The 23,857-nt window shown below is 35.2% G+C and overlaps 1 protein-coding gene across 3 annotated transcripts in view; it reads right to left on the reverse strand.

Moving 5' to 3' along the window:
• The window catches only part of LOC148945476 (cardioacceleratory peptide receptor-like), a 593,562-nt gene that overhangs the window by 77,422 nt on the left and 492,283 nt on the right, over window positions 1-23,857 (reverse strand). For 2 of the 3 annotated variants that reach the window (XM_089098593.1, XM_089098594.1), the window contains exon 9: window positions 21,130-21,569. In XM_089098593.1, coding sequence (XP_088954719.1) covers window positions 21,218-21,569 — 352 coding nt within the window. In that variant the 3' untranslated portion in view covers window positions 21,130-21,217. Of the gene's footprint in view, window positions 1-21,129; window positions 21,570-23,857 lie in introns of those variants that run through there. The other variant, XM_089098595.1, reaches the window with a different exon arrangement.

Here is a 23,857-nt window from a genome sequence, read left to right on the forward strand (position 1 = left end):
ATTTAAAAAAAGACTTAAATTTCTAATCGTTTTTCAGGTCACTCTTGAAATCTCTTCCGTTAAAATTTTTTCCAGAAATTGAAACGCGCTGAAAATTTCCAAGAGCCATTCTCCCACAACATTGTTTAAATTTTAATTTATAATTCCATCATAGTGTTCTCAATCTTTTTTTAGGATGTGTGGCGTGTGTGGGGGGGCTCACTCTTGAGGAGGAAGAGGAGCTTCTGGCTACGTGTAGTGAAATCGATGCAAGTGAGATTACACTTGAGGAGGAGGATCAGCTGCTCTGTACATGTATATCAGAGGATCTTTTGAGGAGTGGTCCTTCAAATCCCATGTGTCAGGTCGAAGATGTCGGGCAACTGAGAACCAGTTTACCGACACTTCGAGTGCGTAACGATTTATTTGAGGAGGTGGTATACACTCAATTTCAGGCGACACCCTCTCTCATATATACTATGCTAGTGGAGGAAGAAGACGAGGTTCACATAATTGAACCTGAGATAATATACTTGAAAACTGTAATAAATATTGATATAGCAAAAGAATAAATATTTGAAGAATGATTTATTTTTATCTTTGATAGAAAACTTTATTGAGGATCGATATCAATCTAAAGGCTGATCTATTCAATCTGAACTATTCATGCACAGAAGTCTCTGATGACTTCCTTATACTATATATATATATAATTAATATGTGAAAATTAAAATAGTACAATCAAATTTATGTTATGATTATAATATAAGACTCATTATACATATCAATAATTAGATTTATCGTTAAATCATATATGAGAACTCTTCCACCACGGTTTTTGTTGTTTAAAATCCTTGTCATAGAATGACCTCTTATGTTGTCTCTTAAATGGCCACTTTTTCTCTTCTCTTAGAACATATTCATCATAATATTCAGAGTTATATCTTGCTTTATACACATTTTTCATTGGGCTTTCACTGCTGTCTTTCACGCTACATAGAGCCATCCCTCTTTTCCCAGTCTCTTCATTTGATCTTCCTTTTCTGTCATATCGAACCTTGTTTCAAGTGAGCTTATTTGCAATGGATATAAATTTCTTTCCAAATCATATGCACTTTTTCTTTTCATTTCGTTTATATTATTTTCATCTATCTCTGCCTCTTTTATGACTAAAGAAACAGTAGGTTCATGAGAATGTTCAAAACCATAAAATGACCTTTACAAATAGAACAGTTGCAATAAAAGGATATTTCTAACTCAACTTGTTCACTCATGTTATCACATTGCTAACTAAGAACTTAGTGATTTCTCACTCCTTTGAATTCTATTCACAGACTAATAAAAAAAAACTATAGCAAAAATCCTTTCCTTTTATTCTCTGCAATCCTCTCCCGCCAATATGTAACCAGCCCTCTGATTGGCTTAGAAGGAGACACGTGATTTGTTTCCCTTTATCGGATCAATAAAATTCCCAATCAATCACACACTAAATTTCCCGGAATATAACTCCCCCTTCGATTATGCAATCAATTTATCAGAAATCTATTTCCCCTAGGGACTCTTTGCCCATATTTGGTGCCCCGTCATGAGCTGATGAGCTGATCCTAGGTTACGCAATCAATTTCTCGGAAACATGTTCTCCCTGGGGATTCCATGCCCATATATGGTGTGGGATCGGGACTGACAGCACAGGTGTTCTCCCTAGGGACTCTATGCCCATAAATGGTGCTACCACGTGGTAATGTCACGAGTCGATAGGTCATTCCTACTCATGTGCTTGACAACTCATTTCCAGGTTCTAATGTTTCATATAAACCACTTCTACACATTTAGTTGATGTAGCGCGAAAACAATTGTTATTTCTCGAGAAGTTGCCAATGGTTGTAGCGTGAGAAGAGACTGGAGGTTCAAAGTCGAGAATAGTAATCTCTCGAGAAGTTGCCAATGGTTGTAGCGTCAGAAGAGACTGGAGGTTTAAAGTCGAGAAACCTGTCCATGCCTTAGCTTCATCTGTTGAAAAATTCCTAGACGTTTCAATAATGTTGCTTCATCGCAAGTCTGATTTCTCAAAAATCCTTATTTAAAGTTTAACCGCTTCTTCTTTTAAAATTTCCAAATGCCTTCTGCTACTTGTTTGGTGAGCATAATCTTCTGACCAGGTACAGCCATCTTAACGTTTGTTTTCAGTTGCTTACTCTGTTTCTTCTCTGCGAGTTTCCCTCATTTGCCGATTAGCTGTGTGAAACTTTTTATTTGTTTCAACCACAGTTTATAGAATTAGCAGTATGATCATTCCCTATCTCACCCATTATAAAAACCCGGACCGAGGTGCAAGTGCTCCGAAGAACGTAAAAACATAAGCGGCATTATATCTTTTCACGGGTAGACAAGTCAGATTTCTCTTGGACACGAAACTTGGCTTCAACGTTGGAACACTAATTTTGAAGAAACTAATTTTAAATTAATTTATTCCAATACATACATCAAAATCGGTAATTAGTAGTGCAAGGTTATTATTATATGTTTTAGGAATTAAAAATAGGTTTCAAAGTCTCAAGTTGGTTTCAAAGGAATTTTTAAAAGTTTCTGCCAAAATGCGTGTTTCAGGGTAATTGGACCGCTAACGACGGCAGATGAAATGAGAGGAGCTGTTTTTACGTGCCGATATATATATATATATATATATATATATATATATATATATATATATATATATATATATATATATATAAACTGTATATATACAAACTTTGTATATATACAAACTGGAAGAATATTTTATAATAGGAGCTTTTTTAGCGTGAAGTCCCGTAGAATTTTGGATCTGCCACTAAAATGTGAAATGTCCTTCAATTTTCTGAAAACTCACTAAGAATTTTACGAAAAACACTTCTTAACAGACGTCTGGTATTTTATTTGAGAGGGCTATTGTGACAACTTTTACCGCAGTAACCAATAATAAGAACCCAAGTCCTAAAATTGGTCTCAATCAGGAACCCTTATCACTATCTAAATTCACAAAGTGCAAAGATTTTCAAACAGAGGTGTTTATTCTTTAAAGTTCAGGAAAGGTCTGCCCATTTCATACGAAAACATTGATCGAAAACGAAAGTAGTCTTATCTAGAAAATAAATATCGTAGAAAATAAACATCACGACGGGAAAAAAAATGATAAACCATCCAGTGGTGGATCCACAGGGGGGGGGGGGCAAGGGGTACCCCTATAGTAGTCTAAAGTAGCGTAATTTCCTAATTAACGCAAATTTGCATTAATTAAACTTGCTCCTAACATAAGTTTATCGGATCAACCTATTTTGCACCCCCCTAAAAAATCCTGGATCCGCCCCTGAAACCATCACACCTATTCCACCAGTTATTAGAAGAAAAAAAAATCCTTATTTTCACAAATTTCATCAACCCCCCACCCCCTTTTTTATAAAATCCTACATAGGCCAATCAGTTGAGTCCACTGTTTGTAAATAATTGATTAAGTAATAATTTGTATATAAATTAAGTCATACCTGTGAGATGGGACACTTGCAAACCACTTGGCTGGCTCACCTAGTTTTTTTCTGCTTTCACAATTATGAATGATACAATTTCGAACCATTTCTCATTGATTGACGCGTACAGACTAACCCGCTAACCCATGAATAAGTGGGAGGAGCTTTTTGTTCGCACCGAGAATGAAGACCAGAAATGATCCTCGATAAACTTACTGGATAATTCTATAAACTGTGGTTTCAATCTTCACAACGCCGACGGCAGATCAATGAAGGTACAACAGAGTTCCTAGCGAGGGGTGGCCAAATTCCGCCGTTATCACAATTTCTGCCACAATTTGTAAACTTTTGCCACGCCTTAGAACACTTACTCCATGGTTGGGATGTGCCCCCTGTTGTACGTGATTTCTGAAATTCGGTGCCAACTCGATTTCTACCATCCCACCATTAAAGAATTGTGTCTCCTCTCGAAAGCGGATACATTTGTTTACAGTCAACAATTAAGTAACTTATCGGTGTTCTTAAACCACCAAGAGAGCGTTTTCTGTCGTTAAAAATAGTTTTGAAATCTTCTTTAGGAAGCGTACACACTTATTCATAGTTTTGAGTCTCAATGTATTTTATTAATAGGTGTAAATATTTCATACATAATTACATTAAGTTATGTTACAAGGAATAATGGGAATCTGTCATTTAGTAAAAAAAAAAAGAAAAGAAAAAAAAAACTTTCTGGGATACAATCATTTACACACTCTTATTAAGAAAGTAGTCACACTCAAGAACGTATCCAGTATTTTTGTTCGGGAGGGGGGAGGAGTTACTATTTTTTTTTTAACGCGTAAAAAACTTGTTTTATTCCATTTTATTACGCACGAGTCGGTCAAACACTTGGGGGCGGGCAGGAGTTCTAACGCCCTAACCCCCTCATGGATACGGCCCTGGTCGCAGTCAATCAATCATACAAACTTTAAAAATCGTTATTTTTCCACTTTGAATGTGAAGTTTGAAAAAAGCGAAGAGCCTGGTTAGTGATTGGCCAAGGCTTTTAGGTAAGGCACGGTCTTTATTTCACCACCTGGGCTCTATTTTAACGACTCATATTCAAAGTTATTGATTAGTATTGACGTCAAGAGTGAAGCAAGAGACAATTTGTAAAGGCTGAAGGCCTGATCAGTTAAGCAAAGCGAGGCAGCCCTGTGCGCTGAACCGTTTTTCCGCTATCCAAAAACTGGCTTTGCCAATTTTTTCAACAAGAGGACATAGTTCTCTTGTTGTGACAATTAGTTTAGTTCTCTGTTGTGACATTGTTGTGACAATTAGTGTCAAATTTTAATGAAAATATTCTGGTAAACACAATTAGTTTATCAGTACCTTGCAGTTTATAGTCCTACAAAGCTTTCAATTCAGAATAACGGATACGATTTTCAACGGCTCAGTAGAAACATTTCAACGCAGCTGTTGAACCGCTGTGACGCATAAACTTGCAGCAAAAAAAAAGGAGGGAATTTGACAGATCACGCAAAAACAGCTATATTTTGAATATAAAGTCGGATGTAACAAATTGTGTTATTTTATAAAAATTTTAGATTTATTAAACACTTGTAAAACTTTTATTGTTTTATTCAATATAAAATCATTCGTTTTGACTAACAACCTCAGTTGTATAGATTCGAGGATACGATCGCGATAAATCGGTATTTCGGGGAAATATCTTCTACTCATAACTAACAACCTTCGGAAAAAAAAAATATCTTTGACAAATTTGTCTATTCTAACGGAAAGAACAGTTCTCGACAGCATAAGCACAAATTCTGTGGAAAATACAAAAGGAGCCTATTCCTTTCAGGCTTTTAGGTAAGAATCAAAGAGTATGGGGTCAATGGGTAACTTATGATATAAGAATTGGAATTGATGCTAGTGTCCACAAAAAAGTATCAACGTCATCTAGCGTTTGGCGACTCTGCATTTTTTTTTCTGTGTAATACAAAAATAATTAATTTAATTAGTTCTATAGATAAATTTAGGGTAGTAACAAGTGTCTGATATCAGTTCCTGACCGAAAAATGCTAACAAACCTTGAAAAAACGCCGTGTTGCCAGACGCTAGATGGCACAGATAGTTGCCTTTTTTGCCAACACTATCGGCAGATTCCACTCTAATAAATTACCCATACTCTTTGGTAAGGCTGCTAATCATTTGCAACACATTGGCTATCTGAAACCATTACTTATTCTAGAGAGCCTACGGATATTTTTCAGAAGAAAAAAAGAGCTTAAAAAAGTGGCTTCTACCTGGAAATTGTTTCAAATTAAAAAAAAACATGTTTTTTTTATATCAGAAAATTGGTTCACGGGAGATCATAACATGAAAACTGTTTATCCAATCAGATCACTGTTCATTCAAATTTGGCCGGAGGAAATCTTGGAAGCACCCGCCTAATGTTCAGGGACTGAAGGAAACTTTAAAACTAAGAAACTGTCATATTGCTATCTCACTTCAAGGCAAGGGCAGCAGAATTTATTCTGAGGGGGGATGCGATTACTCAAGAAGAGAGGGGCCAATGTCATGGGAGTCGAGTAAGTTCGTCAAAATAACATAAAACGACTGATTGGGGAATAACTATAGGAAATTACTACAGGAAATAGGAGTAATTGAATAACTAGAAGTGGATAGGAAATTACGGGTAATCCCCAATAATCGTGATTTTCCTACCCCACTCAATATACTGCTCACTTCCCCTTGACTTGGTGCACATAGTTTCAGATATTTTTTTAGTAGAATTGGGAAGGATTTTCTCCTTCAGAATTTACTTGTGAAGAATGTCAAGCACTCCAAGCACTCTAAGGTCTTTGCGTGTGACTTTTTTTTTTGCTTCTTTACTTTCTCTACTTTTTTTCCCAAACAATAATAATAATAATAATAATTTATTATAAGCCAAAAACAGGCCATACAGAACAGTATTCTTAATTACACTCCACAATTAAAATTACATAAATATCAAGTTTCACTCATTGATGTCAACGCTTCATTTACATAACTGCCTGATTGTCCTTTTTACAGTCGTTTTCAGGATCCCCCGGAACACCAAGTTAACACCCTCAAAATACTTTTCCCTTAATAGAGAAAGTTGCTGGCACTCGGTGAGAATATGGGCCACATCCTCAATACTTAGGTTACATCTGGGGCAAGAGTAATCCGCATCTGCATCTGGGGCCACCCTTTTTCTTTCAAATCTCTTTTTCTATTTTTTAGTGGCAGGCAATTCACTCGGATCCGAAACCAAGTCCTGAATGTCTCCCCCAGTAATCTTAGTTTAAAATAATATTCAAATCCAAATATCTCTTTTACATGGGAATAAAACTTCAATGTTTCAGATGTTTTAACTGCCTGGGTCCACATTTGGACAATATTTCTTCTTGCACGTCGGGTTATATAAGCAGGATATAAAACGTACATGTCCGAAGCAAAGTACGATGCATGGGCTACCAAATTTTAATAAGCAGCAAAAAAACGCAATAAGCAGCAATAAGAAAAAAACGATCTAGATAGGTGACGAGTTTGAGAAAAATTGTTGTGAGCCTTAATTTTGGAAAATAAAAATATGTGTGACGTCATATTAACATTTTTTAAACTCCGATTTTGAGCGACTCATCTAAAAAAAACGTTATCACCTCATCCAAGATTTCTAGGCCAGAGATTCATTCATTAGTAAAATTCCTATCACTTAAAGGTAGGCCCATTTAATTAAGCATAATTCCTTAACCCATAGATCAAGGGCAATACGGCCTATATATAAATGACGGTTTACCTTCCTGAAAGTGTTCAAAGAAATTATGTGTCAGAAGGTAATTAAAATTCATTACAACTACTTATTAGTTACTTAGCTTGTGAGTACTAGTTTCAATAATTACTGTAATTTAATCACTGCTGAGATGGAAGGGACATGGTGCCGAATTATTCGAAGATATCTGTTAGTATGCAATTACACATCATATTGACTGGCACTTCAGAAACAGAACACCCAGGAAATATGCACTAGGCCGCTTCATATACACCAAAAAGGCTGACTCCGGAAAAGAGGCTAAGGGAAAAAACGGCAGAATAAAAGAGCTGGAAGTAAATTTGGTAGCAACCCTTTTGTGCGCACTTAGGGGGCATGATCAGGGTTTCATACAGGGCCGTATCCAGGATTGTTTTTGGAGGAGGGGGGCTACAAAACTATTTTTTCTGGGGGACGGTTATAAAAAAAACTTGTTTATGTTCATTTTTGTTACGTTTTTATGAGTCATACAGACATTTCAGGGGGTTCAAACCCCCTGGATACGGCCTTGGCTGTATGACAAGCGGTGAGATGGGTAATTGTCCCGGTTGATCCCAGAATGAAACTCTCGTAAAATTCAGAGCTGTTCACACGTAAATGGCTTGACTAAGCTAGGTAGCACAATAGAACTGCCTACGTAAAGAACAATATGACTTTAATATATTATCGAATAAAAAAAGAAGTTTATTTTCAAAGGAAAGTAAACAGGACATTAAAACTTAAAACGAACAGAAATTTTTTGCGTATATGAGCGGGGCTGTTCTCCCTTAAACCCCATTCTTTGCGCTAAGATTTTATAGCGATTTGAAAATACTTTTTATACAAATTCATAGCCCATGTGTATGAGCTGTTGCTCTTCAATGATAGGTACAAAAAGCCCAACTTTAGCATAAAGAGCAGTGGGTTGAAGAAGGAGCAGCCTCCAAACGCGTAGTATCAGTGATATATTTGAACTTTGTCAATCTACTATTCTCATAAAATCATTATCCTAATATTGATTATAATGAGGTCACAAATCCTGTCTTAGGATATTGATGGGGCTAGGATCCCGCTCTTAACTTTTTTCTGAGAACAATTTTAGACAATATTTAGCACAAGATAATGTGATTTTGCCTTGTAAGCAACCTACTTAAGCACACTTTACAATAGTATTGGCTTGATATGGGGAAAGTCTGAGAAATATTGGCATCTAAAGATACATTTCAACTTCTGTAAATCGTGTATCTTAATGAAATTTGGAACAAACTAGGACTTAAAGTGGCGTTTGAAGTGCCTTAAATAAAGCGGTGGCAAATTTGCAGATTTTAAAGAGTTGAAACCAAGTTAAACTATAATCAAGATTTTATTAATATATATTATATAATCGCCGCGTAATAATGAGTTGACAGAGGCACAAAATGTCTATATATGCAACGCGCGGGATGAGAGTGAAAGGCACACAGATCCAACTACATTAAAGCCTTCCAGTCATTCAAATTGAATATCCTTGCATGTCCATGATTTCAGCAAGGTGCAAAAAGCCCAAGATCTGTGAACAGGCACGTACGCAGGAATTTGTTTCGGGGGGGCCCAATTTGTTTCGGAGGGGGGGGCCAATTCCTTCAAACCCATTATTCTGTGATAAAAATCAGAAAATTATGGGAAAATGAAAAAAATCGTAATATTTCGGGGGGGGGGGGGCCCGGAGGCCACCCCCCCTGCGTACGTCCCTGTCTGTGAAACTTGTATTTACCACGTTTTGACTTTGGGTTCCTAAAAGAGAAATTAGTTTCTGATTGATGAAATTGGATCAACAGGCTCCGAAGCATATCGAGCTTACAAGCTCATCAAGAAGAAGGGGTCGCCACAAGAACACCCTAGGCCGCATTTACCGCTCAGATCTTAGCTCTCTTAGCACGCTCCTGCAACCCAAGTGACTAGATATGCGTACTGATGGCAGCAGGATGCCACGGACCTTGTTGAAGCCTTAGGTGCCACTGGAGCCACAGGACGATCTAAGGTAAGCCAAGCTCTAAAACCCTTAAATACTGCTTTTGGTGAAAATCAAGCAGAAATTGTGGAATATTTACACTTAACATCTTTTGATTTTTGACATTCACGCTTGGATATTACCTTAATGGATAATATCTATTAGTTTAGGGTGGTTCCCTGAATAATCCACGAATGATCAATAGCTTAAATAGATTAAATCAGTCTACGTGTGCAAAGTTGGGAAAGATAGAAATAGGAGGGGTACAACTGGAAAAACGACTTGGAGGGGGCAAAGACCCAAGGATCCAAATCTGGCCCCTTCAATAGCACAGATTGCAAATACTTGAATGAATGTGATTACAACGAGGTGGAACATGCCAACCTTTCTGTCAAAGGGTGTCCATAAAGACTGTTTGAATTAACTATTTGCATAATTTTAGGCCCTAGGCCCTGGACTTGAATGAATTCTGTTGTCCCTAAAAGCCCATTTTTTTCGACTCTATGATTGTTCTATCCTGAAAGACCGTTTTTTTCAACTCTATGATCGTTCTTATCAACATGGTTATCTTGAAGTTTTTTTCTCATGCGACACAGAGCTCCAGGGGTATTCAAGAGCATTCAAGGGATGGCTAGTAGTAGAGTAGTAGGTCCCATTTTGGGGAGCCGTATAGCCACTACTCTTTTCTTCCTCATTGGTTTAATATCATGAAGAAGGTTTATCGGCGATTCCGTAAATATGATAGTTTGGATTCTATAGAAGCTCTACACCTTTTCAAAGAGAGTGAGTACTACGCTTTACTTCTTCGGTGTGTTCTGTATAAAACGCAAGTGGCGTTTGAACAGTGTTGTCAATTTAAAATAGAGTTTAACATTATAGTATGCTAAAAAGTTGATACTAAGAGAGATGTAGATGGCAAGAAAAGAATTTTAATAATGGATAGCTTTACTTCTTCGATGTGTTCTGTATAATACACAAGCGGCGTTTGAACAGTGTTGTCAATTTAAAATAGAGTTTAACATTATAGTATACTAAAAAGTTGATGCTAAGAGAGATGTAGATGGATAGAAAAGAATTTTAATAATGGATAGCTTTTCTTCTTCGATGTGTTCTGTATAATACACAAGTGGCGTTTGAACAGTGTTGTCAGTTTAAAATATGGTCTAACGTTATAGTATACTAAAAAGTTGATACTAAGAGAGATGAAGATGGCAAGAAAAGAATTTTCATAAAGAAATTCAGAACAATCCATAGAAATCCTTACAGATCAAGTAGTGAGGTATACATGAGTATGAACCATCATGAATCATAAGCACCAACGACCCTAACCACCAGGGACTTCAACCCTCCAAAGGTCCCCTATCCCCAAACTCCAAGGGGCCCCTCCCCTCCAACTTTTTACCCCCTCCCTTTTTTTTAACATGATATATTTTTTTAATTTTTTTTTGAAATGCAAGAGTTGGAACATTTCAGTAGTGTTTTGTTATGCCTTACCTTGTCAAAGTTACATTCTCTTGACTTTCAATATCTCATTTTGGATTTTTATTGCGATATGCAGGAGTTTGGATATTTTAGTAGTGTTTGAACATGATTTACCATGTCACAGTTGCATTCTCTTGATTGTTCAAAGTTCATTTTGAATTTTTTTCCTTGTCATGATAGAGTTGGTATATTTGAGTAGTGTTTTGTCGTGGTTTACCCTGTCACAGTTACATTCTCTTGATTTTTCAAAGTTCATTTTGGATTTGTTTCCTTGAAATGCAAGAGTTGGAATATTTCAGTAGTGTTTTGTCGTGGTTTACCTTGTCACAGCTACATTCTCTTGATTTTTCAAAGTTTATTTTGAATTTCTTTCATTCAAATGTAAGAGTTGGATTATTTCAGTAGTGTTTTGTCGTGGTTTACCTTGTCACAGTTACATTCTCTTAATTTTTCAAAGTTCATTTTGAATTTCTCTCGTTGAAATGAAAGAGTTGGAATATTTCAGTAGTTTATTGTTGTGCTTTACCTTGTCACAGTTACATTCTATTGATTTTTCAAAGTTCATTTAGGATTTCTTTCGTTAAAATGCAAGAGTTGGAATATTTCAGTAATGTTTTGGCGTGGTTTACCTTGTCACAGTTACATTCTCTTGATTTTTAAATTTTCATTTTTGGATTTCTTTCGTTGAAATGCAAGAGTTGGAATATTTCAGTAGTGTTTTGTCGTTGTTTACCTTGTCACAGTTACATTCTCTTGATTTTTCTAAGTTTATTTTGAATTTCTTTCATTGAAATGCAAGAGTTGGAATATTTTAGTAGTGTTTTGTTGTGGTTTACATTGTCAAAGTTACATTCTCTTAATTTTTCAAAGTTCATTTTGAATTTCTTTCATTGAAATGCAAGAGTTGGAATTTTTCAGTAGTAATTTGTTTTGGTTTATCTTGTGAATCTTATATTATCTTGATTTTTCAAAGTTTATTTTGAATTTCTTTCAGTAAAATACCAGAGCTTTAGTATTCACGCACTATTTTTTTGTATTTTACATTATCAAACTTACATTCTCTTGATTGTTCGAAGCTCATTTTGGATTTTTTTCGTTGAAATGCAAAAGTTGGAATATTTCAGTAGTCTCTTGTCGTGGTTTACATTGTCACAGTTAAATTCTCTTAATTTTTCAAAGTTCATTTTGAATTTCTTTCGTTGAAATGCAAGAGTTGGAATATTTCAGTAGTGTTTTGTTGTGCTTTACCTTGTCACAGTTACATTCTCTTAATTTTTCAAAGTTCATTATGGATTTCCTTCCTTGAAATGCAAGAGTTGGAATATTTCAGTAGTGTCTTGTCGTGGTTTACCTTGTCACAGTTACATTCTCTTGATTTTTCAAAGTTCATTTTGGATTTCTTTCGTTGAAATGCAGAAGCTGAAATATTTCAGTAGCGTTTTGTTGTGCTTTACCTTGTCACAGTTACATTCTCTTGAATTTCAAAGTTTATTTTGAAGTTCTTTCGTTAAATGCAAGAGTTGGAATATTTCAGTAGTGTTTTTTAGTGGATTACCTTATCGAAGTTACATTATCTTAATTTTTAAAAGTTCCTTTTGAATTTCTTTCGTGAAATGAAAGAGTTGGAATATTTCAGTAGTGTTTTGTCTTGGTTTACCTTGTCACAGTTATATTCTCTTGATTTTTCAAAGTTCATTTTGGATTTCTTTCGTTAAAATGCAAGAGATGGAATATTTCAGTAGAATTTTGTCGGGGTTTACCCTGTCATAGCTAAATTCTCTTGATTTTTCGAAGTTCATTGTGAATTTCTTTCCTTGAAATGTAAGAGTTGGAATATTTCAGTAGTGTTTTGTCGTGGTTTACCTTGTCACAGTTAAATTTTCTTGACTTTTCAAAGTTCTTTTTTTGATTTCTTTCGTTAAAATGATAGAGTTGGATTATTTCAATAGCGTTTTGTTGTGATTTACCTTATCAGAGTTACATTTCCTTTATTTTTCAAAGTTCATTTTTTATTTATTTCGTTGAAATGCAAGAGTTGGAATATTTCAGTATTGTTTCTTCATGGTTTACCTTGTCACAGTTACATTCTCTTAATATTTCAAAGATTATTAAGGATATCTTTTCTTAAAATGCAAAAGTTGTACCATTTCAGGAGTGTCTCTTCATGGTTTACTTTGTCAATTCCATAATCTCTTTACTTTTAAATGTTCATTTTGTATTTCATTCGCTGTAATACAAGAGCTGGAATATTTAAATTGCTATTTGTTGGGCTTAACCTTTTCCCAAGTACATTTTCTTGAGTTTTCAAAGTTCATTTTGGATTTCACTCCTTGAAATGCAAGAGTTGTAATATTTAAGTAGTGTTTTTTTGTGCTTTACTTTGTCACAGGTACATTCTCTTGATTTTTCAAAGTTCATTTTGAATTTCTATCGTGAAATGCAAGAGTTGGAATATTTCAGTAGTGTTTTGTCGTGGTTTAGCATGTCAAAGATACATTCTCTTGATTTTTGAAAGTTCATTTTGAGTTTCTTTCGTGAAATGCAGGAGTTGGAATATTTCATTAGTGTCTTGTTATGCTTCACTCTGTCACTGTCACGAGCTATCGATTTTTAAAAGTTAATTTTCGATGTAATTTGTTGTAATGCAAGAGCTGGAATATATCAGTAGCGTCTTTTTGGGCTTTACATTGTCCCAACTTCATTCTCTTGACTTTTCAAAGTTCATTTTGTATTTCTTTCGTTGAAATGCAAGAGTTGGAATATTTTAGTAGTGTATTGTCGTGGTTTACATTGTCACAGTTATATTATCTTGATTTTTCAAAGTTCATTTTGGATTTATATTCTTGAAATGAAAGAGATGGAATAATACAGTACTGTTTTGCTGTGCTTTACCTTGTCCAAGTTACATTATCTTGATTTTTCAAAGTTTTTTTTGAATTTCTATCGTGAAATGCAAGAGTTGGAATATTTCAGTAGTGTTTTGTCGTGGTTTAGCATGTCAAAGATACATTCTCTTGATTTTTCAAAGTTCCTTTTGAATTTCTGTCGTGAAATGCAAGAGTTGGAATAGTTCAGTAGTGTTTTGTCGTGCTTTACCTTATCATTGTTACATTCTCTTCATTTTTCAAATATCATTTTGGATTTCTTTCCTTGAAATGCAAGAGTTGGAATATTTCAGTAGCGTTTTGTAGTGGTATACCATTTCACAGCCACATTATCTTGATTTTTCAAAGTTACTTTTGAATTTATTTCGTTAAAATGCAAGAGTTGGAATATTTCAGTAGTGTTTTGTTATGATTTACCTTGTCACAGTTACATTCTCTTGATTTTTCAAAGTTCATTTTGGATTTCTTTCGTTGAAATGCAAGAGTTGGAATATTTCAGTAGTGTCTTGTTGTGCTTTACCTTGTCTGAGTTACATTCTCTTAATTTTTCAAAGTTCATTTTGAATTTCTTTCGTTGAAATGCAAGAATTGGAATATTTCAGTATTGTCTTGTTTAGGTTTACCTTGTCATATTTGCTTCCTCCTTATCTTTGAAAATTCAGTCTGGATTTCCTTCTTTTAAATGCACTAGTTGGAATATTTCAGTAGTGGCTGATTGTGCTCTATAGTGTCAAAGTTACATTATCTTGATTTTTCGAAGTTCATTTTGGACTTCTTTCGTTGAAACAAGCGATTTGGGGTATTTCAATAGTGGTTTGTTGTGCTTTACCTTGTCACAGTTACATTCTCTTAATTTTTCAAAGTTCATTTTGAATTGATTTCGTTGAAATGCAAGAATTTGAATAATTCATTAGTGTTTCTTAGTTGTATCTAACTCCCATGTTACATTCTCATGATTTTTCAAAGTGCGCATGGAATTTATGTCATTAAACTAAGCATTTTATATTATTTCAGTATTGTTTTGTGTGAGTTTATCGTATCACTGTTCCATTCCCAAGATTTTTCAATGTTCATTTCGGATATCTCTTGTATGAATAAAAGCTCTGTAATTCGTCAGTAATGTTCTGTCGGGCTGGACGATTCCGGAGTTATATTTTCATGATCCTTAAATATTATTTCTGAATTCGCTCTGTCGAAATAGCAGAGTTTGAAAAATTAACTAGTGTCAAGTCTTTAGTTCCACTGTCAAAGTTAGATTCTCTTAATTTTTCAATCTTCATTTCGAATTTGTTTTGTTGAAATGCAAAAGTTGGAATATTTCAGTAGTGTTTTGTTGTGCTTTACCTTGTCACAGTTACATACTCTTGATTTTTCAAAGTTAATTTTGGATTTATTTCATTGAAATGCAAGAGTTTGAATATTTCAGTAGTGTTTTGTCGTGGTTTACCTTGTCATAGTTACATTCTCTTGATTTTTCAAAGTTTATGTTTGACTTCTTTGATTGAAATGCTACAGTTGTACGATTTAAGTAATATTTTGTCGTGGTTTACCTTGTCTTTGTTACATTCTCTTTATTTTTCAAAGTTCAGTTTAAATTTCTTTCGTGAAATTCAAGAGTTGGAATATTTCAGTTGTGTTTTGTCGTGGTTTACCTTGTCACAGTGACATTCTCTTGATTTTTCAAAGTTCTTCTTGAATTTCTTTCGTTGAAATGCAAGAGTTGGAATATTTCAATAGTATTTTGTCGTAGTTTACCGTGTCACAGTTACACTCTCTTGATTTTTCAAAGTTCTGTGTGGATTTCTTTCGTTGAAATGTGTTTTGTTGTGCTTTACCTTGTCACAGTTACATTCTCTTGATTTTTCAAAGTTCGTTTTGGATTTCTTTCGTTGAAATGCAAGAGTTGGAATATTTCAGTAGTGTTTTGTTGTGCTTTACCTTGTCACAGTTACATTGTCTTGATTTTTCAAAGTTCGTTTTGGATTCCTGTCGTGAAATGCAAGAGTTGGAATATTTCAGTAGTGTTTTGTCGTGGTTTGCCATGTCACAGTTACATTCTCTTGATTTTTCAAAGTTCATTTTGAATTTCTTTCGTGAAATGCAAGCATTGGAATATTTCAGTAGTGTTTTGTCATGGTTTACCTTGTCACAGTTACATTCTCTTGATTTTTCAAAGTTCATTTTGGATTTCTTTCCTTGAAATGCAAGAGTTGTAATATTTCAGTAGTGTTTTGTCGTGGTTTACCTTGTCACAGTTACATTCTCTTGATTTTTAAAAGTTCATTTTGGGTTTCTTTCATTGAAATGCAAGAGTTAGTTTCTTCATAAATTCCACTATTTAATGACCCCCTTCGGCGCGCCGAAGAAAGTAACTGTGACAAGGTAAACAACGACAAAACACTACTGAAATATTCCAACTCTTGCATTTCAAGGAAATACATCAAAAATGAATTTTTAAAAATCAAGATAAAGGAAATTTGACAATTTAAAACATGACAAAACGCTACTTAAATATTCAAACTCTTGCATTTCAACTAAAAAAATACAAAATAAACTTTGAAAAATAAAGAAAATGTAACTGTGACAAGGTAAAACACAACAAAACACTACTGAAATATTCCAACTCATGCATTTCACGAAAACAATACAAATTGAAACTTTGAAAAATCAAGAGAATGTAACTGTGACATGGCAAACCACGACAAAACACTACTGAAATATTCCAACTCTTGCATTTCACGAAAGGAATTCAAAATGAACTTTGAAAAATCAAGAGAATGTAACTGTGACAAGGTAAAGCACAACAAAACACATTTCAACGAAAGAAATCCACAAAGAACTTTGAAAAATCAAGAGATTGTAACTTTGACACAGTAAACCATGAGAATACACTATTGAAATATTCCAACTGTTGCATTTCAACGAAAGAAATTCAAGATGAACTTTGAAAAATCAAGAGAATGTCACTGTGACAAGGTAAAGCACGACAAAAAACTACTGAAATATTCCAACTCTTGCATTTCACGAAAGAAATTCAAAATGAACTTTGAAAAATCAAGAGAATGTAACTATGACAAGGTAAACCACGACAAAACCTTACTGAAATATTCCAACTCTTTCATTTCAATGAAAGAAATTCAAAATGAACTTTGAAAAATCAAGAAAATGTAACTGTGACAAGGTAAAGCACAACAAAACACTACTGAAATATACCAACTCTTGGATTTCACGAAAGAAATTCAAAATGAACTTTGAAAACTCAAGAGAATGTAACTGTGACAAGGTAAAGCACAATAAGCCACTACTGAAATATTCCAACTCTTGCATTTCAACAAAAAAAAATCCAAAATGATTTTTGAAAAATCAAGAGAATGTAACTATGAAAGGTAAACCACGACAAGACACTACTGAAATATTCCAACTCTTGCATTTCAACGAAAGAAATTCAAAATGAACTTTGAAAAATAAAAATAATTTAACCTTGAAAAGGTAAACCCCAACAAGACACTTCTAAAATATTCAAATTCTTGCATTTCAACGAAAGAAATCCAAAATGAATTGTGAAAAATCAAAATAATGTAACTGTGACAAGATAAACAATAACAAAACAATACTTAAATAGTAAACCTAGGTCATGTAAACTATAGAAATTAAAAAGAAACAGTTATCTCTCTTGATACTTTACACGTGTCTAGTTCATCCATGACGACACACTACTTGACTATTAAAAAACGTGCCTATTTTCCACAGTCGATCAAAATGGCATCGGTTAAGTAAAGATTCTGTGGAGGTGACTATTACTTCCTTGACCTAACGATACTTATATAAACCAAATATCACATTAAACGTAAAGAAGTCCAAAATGAAATTTGAAAAATTAATAGAATTTAGCTTTGATCTGTTAAACCTCGGCAAACCTCTACTAAATTATACCAACTATTGCATTTCACTAAAAAAATTCAAAATAAACTCTGGAAAATCAAAAGAATGTAACTGTGACAAGGTAAACCACGACAAAACACTACTGAAATATTCCAACTCTTGCATTCCAACTCTTGCATTTGCATTTCACGGAAGAAATTCAAAAGGAACTTTGAAAAATCAAGAGAATGTAACTTTGATATTGTAAACCACGACGAAAAACTACGCAAATAGTCCAACTCTTGAATTTCACGAAAGAGATCCAAAATTAACTTTGAAAAGTCAAAAGAATGTAAGAGTGACAAGGTAAACCTCAAAAAAACATAATGGAAATATTCAAACTCTTACATTTCAACAATAAAAATTCAAAATGAACTTTGAAAAATCAAGAGAATATAACTTTGACAAGGTAAACCACGACAAGACACTAGTGAAATATTCCAACACTTGCATTTCAAGGAAAAAAAAATCCAAAATGAACTTTGAAAAATTAAGAGAATGTAACTGTGAAAAGGTAAAGCACAACAAAACACTACTGAAATATTCCAACTCTTGCATTTCAACGAAAGAAATTCAAAATGAATTTTGAAAAGTTATGAGAATGTAACTGTGACAAGGTAAACCATTACAAAACACTACTGAAATATTCCAACTCTTGCATTTCAACGAAAGAAATCCAAAATGAACTTCGAAAAATCAAGAGAATATAAGTGTGAAAAGGTAAACCACAACAAAACACTACTGAAATAATCCAACACTTACATTTCAATGAAAGAAATACAAAATGAACTTTGAAAAATCAAGAGAATGTAACTGTGACAAGGTAAACCAAGACAAAACACTACTGAAATAATGCAACTCATGCATTTCAATGAAAGAAATTCAAAATGAACTTTGAAAAATCAAGAGAATGTAACTGTGAAAATGTAAAGCCCAACAAAACACTACTGAAATATTCCACCTCTTGCATTTCACGAAAGAAATTCAAAATGAACTTAGGAAAATTAAGAGAATGTAACTGTGACAAGGTAAACCATAATAAACCACAACTGAAATATTTCAACTCCTGCATTTAAACGAAGGAAATTCAAAATAAACTTTGGAAAATCACGAGAATGTGACTGTGACAAGGTAAACCAAAACAAAACACTGTTGAAATATTCCAACTCGTGTATTTCAAAGAAAGAAATTCAAAAATTACATTTGGAATATAATGAAAATGTAACTGTGACAGGATAAAGCACAACAAAACACTATTAAAAAATTCCAACTCTTGCATTTCAAGGAAAGAAATTCAAAATAAACTTTGAAAAATAAAGAGAATGTAGCTGTGACAAGGTAAACCACGACAAAACACTACTGAAATATTCCAACTCTTGCATTTCAAGGAAAGAAATCCAAAATGAACTTTGACAAATTAAGAGAATGTAACTGTGACAAGGTAAACCACGATAAAACACTACTGAAATATTCCAACTCTTGCATTTCACGAAAGAAATTAAAAAGGAACTTTGAAAAATCAAGAGAATGTAGCTGTGAGAAGGTAAACCCCGACAAAACACTACTGAAATATTCAAACTCTTGAATTTAAAGGACCGAAATTAAATATAAACTTTAAAAAATTAAGAGAATGTAACTGTGACAAGGTAAATCACGAAAAAACCCTACTGAAATTTTCTAATGCTTGCATTTCATGAAAGAAATTCAAAAGTAACTTTGAAAAATCAAGTGAATGTAACTTTGACATGGTAAACCACTACAAAACACTACAGAAATATTCCAACTCTTACATTTCACGAAAGAAATTCAAAATGAACTTTAAAAGATTAAGAGAATGTAACTGTGACAAGGTAAAGCACAACAAAACACTACTGAAATATTCCAACTCTTGTATTTCAACAAAAGAAATCCTAAATGAACTTTGAAAAATCAAGAGAATGTAACTGTGACAAGGTAAAGCTCAACAAGACACTACTGAAATATTCCAGCTCTTGCATTTCAACGAAAGAAATCCAAAATAAACTTTGAAAAGTCAAGAAAATATAACTGTGACAAGGTAAACCACGACAAGACACTACTGAAATATTCCAACTCTTGCATTTCAAGGAAAAAAAAATCCAAAATGAACTTTGAAAAATCATGAGAATGTAACTGTGACAAGGTAAACCATAACGAAACACTAATGAAATATTCAAACTCTTGCATTTCAAGGATACAAATCCAAAACTAAAACTGGAAAAATTAAGAGATTGTAGCTGTGATAAAATAAACCACAATGAACCACTATTGAAATATTCCAAATCTTTTATGTCACGAAAGAAATACAAGAGGAACTTCGATAAATCAAGATCATTTCGCCGTTACAAGGAAAAGAATGGCAATGCACTAATGATAAAATCAAAATGTTGCATTTCACTACAGATAATCAATATTAACTTTGAAAAATTCAGAGAATGTAACTGGGACAAGGTAAAGCATAACAAAACACTACTGAAATATTCCAACTCTTGCATTTCAAAAGAAAAAATTAAAAAAATATATCATGTTAAAAAAAAAAAAAAAAGGGGGGGGGGGGGTAAAAAGTTGGAGGGGAGGGGCCCCCTGCTACTTTGGAGAGCGGGGTCCTCTGGAGGGTTGAAGTTCCTGGTGTTTAGGGTCGTTGGTGCGTATTATTCTTGATGGTTCAAAAACATGTATACCTCAATACATTATCTGTTTTGATTTATATGGATTGTTATGAATTTCTTTATGAAAATTCTTTTCTTGCCATCTTCATTTCTCTTAGTATCAACTTTTTAGTATACTATAACGTTAGACCATATTTTAAACTGACAACACTGTTCAAACGCCACTTGTGTATTATACAGAACACATCGAAGAAGCTAAGCTATCCATTATTAAAATTCTTTTCCATCCATCTACATCTCTCTTAGCATCAACTTTTTAGTATACTATAATTTTAAACTCTATTTTAAATTGACAACACTGTTCAAACGCCGCTTGTGTATTATACAGAACACATCGAAGAAGTAAAGCTATCCATTATTAAAATTCTTTTCTTGCCATCTACATCTCTCTTAGTATCAACTTTTTAGCATACTATAATGTTAAACTCTATTTTAAATTGTCAACACTGTTCAAACGCCACTTGCGTATTATACAGAACACATCGAAGAAGTAAAGCGTAGTAATCACTCTCTTTGAAAAGGTGTAGAGCTTCTATAGAATCCAAACTGTCATATTTACGGAATCGCCGTTAAACCTTCTTCATGATATTAAACCAATGAGGAAGAAAAGAGTAGTGGCTATACGTCTCCCCAAAATGGAACCTACTACTCTACTGCTAGTTGCCTACGCTCAGTTTCAATTCCCTTAAATGCCACAAAAGCTAAGAATTTGCAGTTGAATGATCCCAAAACCCCACTTTATATGACCATGCTTTCTACGTGAAGCCTTGGAAAGATTTGATTAATCTGAGACCGATTGCTCTCAATTTAAGTCAACGCTATTGCGTTGACTATGAAAGATTTTAAAAGGGACTGTCTGATTCATGAACTTAAAGAGTCTTACCTATTAATTGTAAAGGCTTTCACATCCATTATTGCTACGTTAATTTCTATCTCCTTCATTGTCTGCTAATGGACATCCACTAATTCCTTCAATTTGAAGCATCGGAGATGCTCCTTTCATCTGTCACATTAGCTATTAGAAGTGCTCCTCTTACAACTTCAAAGTCGAATATTCCAACATTTTCTTTAGATTTCACATATCGTAACCGTTCACTATTTAAATCTCCACTTAGCCTCTTTGAAGGTTTACGTTTAGCACTCAACTGGCTCCGGACTGGGGGTTTCGACATTGAGTTCGACAACGTGGTTGATTGGGTAGGATCTGATGAGGTGGTTCGGCTTATACCGAGGCTTAATGGCTTCCCTCTGACGATTCGCTCTTCGTTGGGTTGAAGACAGTCGACAGTTTTCCGTGCGACCCAATCGAAAAGAGGGATCTTTCTGTAAAAGTCAAAGGACACGTGAATCTAACATACTTAACACATAGCTAAAACGAGGCACTAGACGGTCTATCATTTTGATCAAAAGTGTCCGTCAATTGATTGAGGTGTGCTTCAATCAAGCTCCAATCAACCCTTCAATCTCAACCAAAGGTAATGGAATACACGGCTTTTGATCAAAATGATTAAGTCATTCAAACTTTCTATCAATCACCGTCAACGCTTGACTCAAGAGTCAAAAAGGTTCCTTGACGGCCAATCATTGGTATGTCAATTGATTGACGAAAGCTTTTGATCAAAACGATTGACCGTCTAGGGCCTCTTTAATTTTGAATGTCTTAATGAAAACAGTATATCTAATATAATAAAACTAAAAAGATTTAAAGGTTAGAAGCTGGAAGCATCTTACGAGTAACATTCTAGTCTAGATCTGGATTCTCTAAAGATTTGTTTCAAAGAGGTTGCCAAGAGGTATTGCCATTTTCCCAAGAGGTTCTTTTTGCATTGCACAAAACTTATGAATAATATCATGCAATACACACGTTCTCATGCATCAGAACAATTCCACATTAACTTTTTTGAACTATATTGTGAAAACTTTTGAGTATGGTAGAAGATACAAGCTAGCAGCATATACATATATATACATGGGCGTACGTAGCTTCTTCTCTAGGGGGGGCAGCCGATTATGTGATGAAACGCGGGGGACTGAAGTTATATTGGCAGTTCTCAAAAACTTACATTGCCAGCAAGTTTTATCATGCCTATGAAATCTTTATTAATAAGTAATCACCAAAATGCATAAATCATCAATAACTTGACTTGACTTAAGGCTCCTGCCGAGGGTTCGGCGTAGAGAACGATGAGACTAGGCGCCTCCAGGTTGACCTATCGCTTGCCAGGATCACAGCTTCTTCCACCGGGATGTGGGCTTGTGTGAGGAATTCATCGGCTTTGTCTTTCCACCTAGTGTGTGGGCGTCCTCTGTGTCGTTTCCATCCGTGTAGGGTGGGGTCGAAGTCAAATGCGACCCGTACTGGGGCGTCGCGTGGCATGCGAAGGAGGTGGCCGTACCACCGAACAGTACGCTGGGCAAGCTGCGTTGAGAAAGGAGTTTGAGCCGTACGTGATAGGAGAGTCTGGTTGCTAACGAGGTCAGTCCAGTGAAGTCTTTCGATTCTTCGGAGATATTTCGTCTGAGCGACATCGACGGCGCTGAGGATAGATTTGGCAGCTGGCCACGTCTCCGCTCCATACAGCAGGACGGTGCTGACTGACGCATTGTAGATGCGCATTTTGGTAAATCGGCTTATGTTTGGCTTTCGCCAGATGCTGTTAAGTCTCTCAACAAGGGCTGATGCTTTGGCTATTCGAGATGTAAACTCTTTTGTGATCAAGCCCTCCTTAGACAGAATAGATCCCAGGTAAATGAAGTCTTCAACCACATCTACTCGGTTGCTTCCGATGTTGACTTCCTTTACATTAGAAAGGGACGTGGGGGGCTCAAGGAGCATAACTTTAGTTTTCTGCTAGTTGATCTTCAGTCCAACTTTCGAGGCTTCTTCTGAAAGCACCTGGAGAGCTTTGGTCATCTTATCGACGGTGCTCGCAACTAGCGCTATGTCGTCGGCGAAGTCAGCATCAGAGATTACCCCGTCTCCGAACTGAAGACCGAATTGAAGGCGATTCATCGTGCTGGCCATAACATGGTCTATGACGCAGTTGAAAAGCTCGGGAGCGGCGGCACAACCTTGGCGGACGCCAGTCTTCACCGGGAATGTGGGACTGCGTCTTCCATTGACCTGCACGCAGCTTTCCGTATCCTCATACAGCTTTTCAAAGAGTGAGCAATATTTCTTGGGTAGACCCGTAGTTCTTAGTATCAGCCAAAGTGAACGGCGATCAACAGAATCGAGGGCAGCCTTAAAGTCCACGAATGCGATGTACGCTTTTTGGTGGAACTCCCGCGTCTTCTCGATCAACTGGCGCATAGTAAACATTTGCTCCGTCGTCGACCTGCCGGGCATGAATCCGCCTTGCTGAACTCTTCTCTTTCTACGCAAAAAGGTGGAACACCTGTCCAGGAGTGACATGGCGAAGAGTTTACCGGGAACGGAGAGAAGCGTGATCCCACGATAGTTGGAGCAGATTCGACGGCTGCCCTTACTTTTCCAGAGTAGCAATATTATGCCAGCACGCCAGTCATTCGGTATGCTTTCCGTCGTCCATACAGCTGAGAAGATTATCTGGAGCCACAGAATCATTGCTGCACCCCCGTACTTGAGGAGT

Source organism: Artemia sp. Qi Xiang Cuo, chromosome 13 (assembly GCF_049724085.1).
Source record: "Artemia sp. Qi Xiang Cuo chromosome 13, ASM4972408v1, whole genome shotgun sequence".
Classification (NCBI taxonomy): Eukaryota; Metazoa; Arthropoda; class Branchiopoda; order Anostraca; family Artemiidae; genus Artemia; species Artemia sp. Qi Xiang Cuo.